The sequence below is a fragment of the Otolemur garnettii genome, unplaced genomic scaffold, assembly GCF_000181295.1.
Source record: "Otolemur garnettii isolate 467f Iridium unplaced genomic scaffold, OtoGar3 scaffold00001, whole genome shotgun sequence".
Classification (NCBI taxonomy): Eukaryota; Metazoa; Chordata; class Mammalia; order Primates; family Galagidae; genus Otolemur; species Otolemur garnettii.
The window spans coordinates 62897308-62903855 of NW_003852396.1; the positions used below are offsets into that span (position 1 = coordinate 62897308).

At 43.1% G+C, this 6548-nt stretch overlaps 1 protein-coding gene across 1 annotated transcript in view; it reads right to left on the reverse strand.

Moving 5' to 3' along the window:
* The window catches only part of COMMD9 (COMM domain containing 9), an 18398-nt gene that overhangs the window by 2835 nt on the left and 9015 nt on the right, over nt 1-6548 (reverse strand). The window contains exons 2-5 of the mRNA XM_003781234.3: nt 4486-4611; nt 2584-2723; nt 1195-1229; nt 272-375 (exon numbers count right to left, since the gene is read on the reverse strand). Coding sequence (XP_003781282.1) covers nt 272-375; nt 1195-1229; nt 2584-2723; nt 4486-4611 — 405 coding nt within the window. The remainder of the gene's footprint in view (nt 1-271; nt 376-1194; nt 1230-2583; nt 2724-4485; nt 4612-6548) is intronic.

A 6548-nucleotide genomic window follows, 5' to 3' on the forward strand; every position in this document is an offset into this window, starting at 1 on the left:
TTGAGCTATAGGCACCGAGCCAGTTATGATTTAATAAAAATAAAAAAGAAAAATGTTTAACTTTATATTTTAAAAAAACCCCAAATATTGTTCATTCTATTGATCTAACTATATTTTTGTACCCATCAGCCATCCCCAGTTTAGCCCTCTGCTATTTTATTTATGGGGTCAGAGGTCCCCAAACCTTGGAGGCTGGCATATTAGGTGCCCTTGGGCCACCATGTCACAGCTGCACCCTCTTTCTTTCTAATCAGCAGGACAGTGGACATACCTTCATCTGGAGCAGGCAGGTAGGAACAGCCATGCGGCTGATGCTGTCTGAAGAGGTTTTGATATCCACTCTCCAGTCCAGGTCAACCAGGCGTGGCAGAGAGACTGTGAAGGAGACAGCCCAGCTCAGAGTTTACGCCACCCATGTCTACCAAGTTTCTGCCCTATGACAGGCAGCACTGAGGGCTGCACATGTAAGATACATTTGCTCTTCACTAGAGAGACAGATGGGGCCCAAGGCCCACAGTAAGTCACAGGCCTTCCCGACTGCTCTGTCAGGGGCACTTAGCACTGATCCACAGTGGCAGTGTCTCCAGGCTTCCTCCTGAATACCCAGCCCCCTACATTAGGACAGAATGAGAAGTGACACAAGGCAGAGAAGCAGTCATGGCCTAAGGCTTAGGAAATGTGAAGCTTTAGCAATAGTGGTGAGAGTGTTTGTTTTAGAGCTAAACAGACTGGCCTGAACAGAGATTCTACCACTTGTCTAACCTCACCGCCTTTGTTTGCTCATCTGGAAATTGGGGGTGATCCGGGCCCAGCTCACAGAGCTGCTGGGAGGAGGAACAAACGGCACCGTGACTGGCTCCGGGTAAGTATAACGACCTTTTGCTAACACCTAACTTTCAGTCAGTTTTTCAAACCAAATTCGATCACTGTTAATTTTTTTCCTAGCTGAAATACAAATATTTTAAGTACATTACTTTCTGCTTTGGATATTTCTGTATTATTTTAACAATTAATAATGTTCATAATCTGAAAAAAATTAAGAAGTGAAATTGAAAAGAAACCATGTGACAGATTTTGGGACTGGGATGACTGATTCACTTTGGTTTTTGTCTAAATGTCTAGTCACCCGGCAGATTTAGGACTGGGGCTAGGGGAGAGGGGTAAGGAAGGAGGGGCAGATTTCTTAATACTCACTTTGATTTGCTTGGGCTTCAGTTCTCCAAGTAGATCTGTTTAAGAGGGAAAGACAAGAAAAAAATAACAGATGAGGGATGAAACTGAGTCCTCTGATAATGGGAGGGGCCTCTGGACGAGGGGCCCTCCTGTGATCTTCATACCTATCATCATTTGCCATCTAGAAAAGACAGAATACAACGCTCCCTCCAAGAAACAATCTTTTGTTTGTTTTATAAAGCTCAGGGATGTTAAGGCATTAAGTGTTGTTGGTCAGTTTTCATAGTTGAGGGCAAAAAAGAAAAGGCTCAATGCATTGCAATCTTACTGTGTTATTGTCCTCAGGGACAAAACACAGAACAGGTCGCTCACCCTCATTACTGAGTACCTGCTACCCGAAGGACTGGGCTGTCGGCAAAGACTCCTCCAAACTGACCTGTCTAAAGCTGCAGCAAGTGGAATGAAATGTGGTGATGGATGAGAAAGTTCTTAAACAACAAAACTCTTGGTAAATAGGTGTTACCAGTTACTATTAGAGTATGAGAGAAGTCTGTTCAAGCCTTCTGCTGAGCAACAATATAATTCTGCTAATAAATTCTGCTTCAATTATATGTGTTTAAAAGAAATCTGCCCAGCCAAAACAATATACAGATAATTCACAAAAGAAATAACAGTGACCAATAAACACATGAAAAACATATCCAACATCACTAATGTCAAAGATATGTAAACTGAAATGAGCTACCATTTGTCATTAGTGGAACTGGGGGAAAAAAAACCTAAGAAAAAGTTCTCCGTCAGAAGGCGTGGGGAGAGGGGCACACTGCATCCTACTGGTGGAAATAGTTGGTGCAACTTTCTGATGACCAACTTGATATTATGAGGCCAATGGCTTTTACATGACCATCACCTTTAACCCCACAAGGAAATAATTAAGCATACGACCAGCATTTTCGTTATAAATTGTTTGCTGAAGTGAAAAACTGCCAATAATCTAATGTCCAACTCTAGAAATTTTTAAATTACAGATAATTTCTTCATATAAAATACTTTTAACCATTGAGCACAGTGAAGTTAATTATCACCCTGAAATGTCATTATTGCTAATATTGTGAACTGAAAATAAGCAGGTTATAAAATGGCATGATCCCGTTTTTGTTAAAACCAAAAGCAAAACACGAAACCTCTCCCTATCTGCATAGAGAAAACCATGACCAAAGCCCTCAGGGACTCTCCAAGAGGAATTAACACTGCGGGCCTCCGGGTGGCGAGGGTACAGGTGTCTTATCTTCTTTTTATTTATCTGTGTTTTCCAATGTTTTAACAATAAACATATTACTTCTAGAATAGGAATGAAAATAATGAGAAAATATAAAAGTTCTTTCTAGTTCTCGAGAAAAGGGCACTTACAGGTGTTCTAGGATGATTTTTGTCAGCAGGTTTTTGAGGTTTGGGTGAAAGTTTTCCGGAAAAAGAGCCAGAATCTCCTCGGCAGAGGACAGGTCCCGGAACACCACCAGCCTAGTGAGGTGGTGCAGAGCCTGGAGCAGCTGCAAAGTCGACAGGGACACACTTTAGCTGCAGGGGCAGGGATACAAGTTGAGGACCAGGGGCCGGCGCTCCAACCCCCCAGTTGCACAATGCCAGTCATTCAACTGAATCACATGAGTCCAGAGGCCTCCGTGGCAGCTGCCGATGCCCCAACCACCCTGGCCTGCCTGAGTTCACCTGTGGCTTTAGAGAACAGATGCTGCTGCCCCACCATAGGAAGCTGTTGGCTTGCCAGAACTCTCTACTGTGGGCATAGGGTTAATCCATTCCTTTCCTTCTACATGAGAATCTGACCTTCAGTTAACTTTCTAGTGCAGTTTCCCTGGTAACCTGAGAGCAGCAGAAAGTCAGCGGTGTTACTAAGCAACACTGCATTGGTCCAAAGCCTCTGGACGGAGAGGACAGCACAAACACCTGGGAGCCTGTGACTCTGGGCTGCAGGCTCTGTGTGGGAACCTAAAGTTGTGCTTACTGAACTGTGACAAGAGACACTGATTCCTGTGGAGTGTGGGCTTTGAATCCAGGGTAGTGGGAGTCTCGTGTCCTTGACCCTATCCTGTCATCTGAGCAGGCAAGGAGAACAAACAGCTCCTGACCAGCTGTGTGGACTCCCACTGAAGGGGAGTGTCTGACCCTGCCCTGCTAACATGCTGTGTTCCCCTCCTATGTGAACTGGTAGCTTAGAAGAATGGCTTACGGTGGTCTTGTCAACAGAATAATACTTAGCTGATCCTAAGAAAACTCTCTAAAGGCGACTATTTCTCTGCTGTACAGCTTTCTCTGATGCCACTGGAGGTTGCTTGACTGCAGAGAGACACAACCAGGAAGTGAGAGAAGTTGACCCTCTATCAGCGAGGGCAGTGTCAGTGGATAGACAGCCCAGCCTCCCTGCCCTCTAGGGGAACAGTGCTGTGATACTTTCCACTTGGTTTCTTACGGGATCCCAAGATGGGGACTCAGTTTTCCATGGGCGTAACTTCTCACTAACGTACTCTTTTATTGGCTTGCCTCGCTTCCCTGTCTGATTCTCCTCACTCCCTCCCTCTCTGTGCTTTCTAGAAGCACCTCTCAAATAACCACCAAGTCCTGGCTCCAAGGCCTACTTCTGGAGGAAGTCAAAGTCAGTCTACACTTCACCTGCATAATCCTGAGGCTGGCATTTACTATTCCACAGCTGATTTCAATAAACAAAGCTTCAGCTTTAAGAAGGAAAAAAAGGCCCACTTATACAAAAACACATTTGCCTTGGAAAGGTAAGGCTGTCCCTGCTATGTAACTTAATATGAGTCACCTTCCTCTTCCTCTTGGCCACCTGCTGAGATGAGGCGAGCTGAGAAAGAGACTCTCTGTGGGGAGAGGGATATGACGGAGCCCAGCAGTACATACATCCTCATCTTACTCAGGCCTCCAAGCTTCTGCCCAAAGACCCCCCAAAAGTCTGCCCTACGCTATCCAGCCAACAATGTATCAACAGTGGCACATTATAGCTTGGAAAAGAAAATCACAAAAAGGTTGGCTTTTGTCCACATTGTATTAAAAGTCTGACAAGAGAATGGTCAGGAGCTCTGATTCTGGGTACACTTCTCCCATCTGTATCTCATCTATCAAAGGAAGAATGATGCAAAGATAACAACTTTGAAGTTCACTAACAATAAAATAATCATTCTAGGTTTGCTATTATGTCAACAGATGTTTCGAAGGAAATTTCCTTAGAGCCTAACAAGACGGCCAGGGCCAAAGGTGACTTCTGACCACACTTACTTGCTCCGCCTCCTCCCGGGTCACAGACAAGCTGGAACACGTAGTATCCAAGAGGTTTTTTGAGCCAAGGGCCGAACGGGAAAAGCTCTCTTGACACAGCTGCCTGACAACATCTTTCGAGGAGGCCTATGAATTCAGATGGGAAAAAAACACACTCAGACTCTGAAAATACATGTTTTTGAATAATATTGTCTTAGTCATTGCGTCACACTTTTGAGACTTAAGACACTTCTGTTTCTGGGAAGATAGAATAGATGTACCTTTTTTACTAAGTATAATTAAACCCCTGAACACTCTACAGAAATCACATGTAAGTGACTCTGGAAGGGGAACAAAGAAGGCAGAGCGGCTAGGGTCTTCTAACCCAAAAGATGACAGGACAGCAAGTCCCCTGGGCTTGCTTTTACCTCTTACATGCCAGACTTTGGGCTGATAATAAGAGGACACACCAGAAATGACAATGGATGTGGAAGTAATAATAATAACAATAATAATAATAAAAAGCTCCAACAAATATCTGTTCTCTCCAGCCAAAGGATCGAGGAAAGGACAGTCTAGCAAGAGAGAAAACTTTTAGACAGTAACTGCTCTACTCGACCCAAATATCACAGAAAGAACTATGGCCCCACAACCTATGTCAACAAAGGCTGAGTGGGAAGCCTAGACTTGGGTGAGAAGCCTTCTGAGGCTGTCACGAGGTATCCCAACACCCCCACTGGGGCGGTGTCAGAGTAGGCCAGATGAGGTACCTTATCTCTGCCAGGTAACAAGCTCCACCATCCTGTGGTATTAGCAGAGACTCCACCCTTACTTATCCAGTAGTCATAAGAACCCTGCTTTCAGGTTGAACAGAAGCCAAGTGGGGAACCTGGACTTCTACGTCCAGGGGGTAGTAATGAGGTAGTAATCCCTCCCCTTCTGAGCAGTGTTACAGAAAGCCAGTTAGAACATAAAATTTAATTAAGATCCAGCCTCATAATATGAAAATGTCTAGGTTTCAACAGAAAATCACTGAACCAAGAACTAGAAAGACCTCAAATTGGATGAAAAAAGATAATCAACAGATTTCAATACCAATAGGACAGATGACAAAGAATTTACAGCAGCCCTGATAAAAATGTTTCAACTAGTAACTAAGGACAGGTTTGAAACAAATGTAAAAATAGAGTGTCTCAGTCAAGAAATAGATCATACCAAGAACAAAATGAAAAGTTTAGAACTGAAAAATACAACCACCAGAATAAAAAGCTCAGTAGACAGAGTCAGCATCAAAATGGAAAAGGGAGACAGAAGAGCCAATAGAAATTATCCAATCTGAACAAATTGAGAATAATGACTCTCTATGGCACATAGGGGATGACAACAAAAGATCTAATATTCATACATATCATTGGAGTCCTAGAAGGAAACAAAAAAAAAAGTCAAGACTGGAAAAGTATTTCAAGAAATAATAGCTGACAGCTTTCCAAATTCAGAGGCATAATCCTACACATTTCAAGAAGCGGAGTGAACCCTAAACAAGATCAATCCAAAGAAATTCACACCAAGCCCATCATCATTAAATTTCTACAAATAAAGACAAAGAAAAAACAATCCTGAAGAAAAGAAAGAGAACTGGTACCTTATCTATAAAAACAAACAAACAAAAATCAATTAGAATGACAACAGGTCTCATCCCAAAAACCACAGTAAGAACAAGTGTCACAGTATTTTTCAGGTGTTAAAAGAAAAAATAACTGTTATTCTGGAATCCCACACACAGCAGAAGACAGATTCCTTCAGCAATGAAGAAGAAATCAAGACATATTCAGATAAAGGAAAACTAACAAAATCTGTTGTAAGAGCTATCCTAAAGAACAGGAAAAGCAGCTTCTCTAAATATAGACAAAACAGGCTTCGTGCCTGTAGCACAGGGGTTCTGGCGCCAGCCACATACACCGAGGGTGTCAGGTTCAAAACAACTGCAACAAAAAAATAGCCAGGTGTTGTGGCGGGTGCCTGTAGTCCCAGGTACTTGAGAGGCTGAAGCAAGAGAATTGCTTATGCCCAAGAGTTTGAGGTTG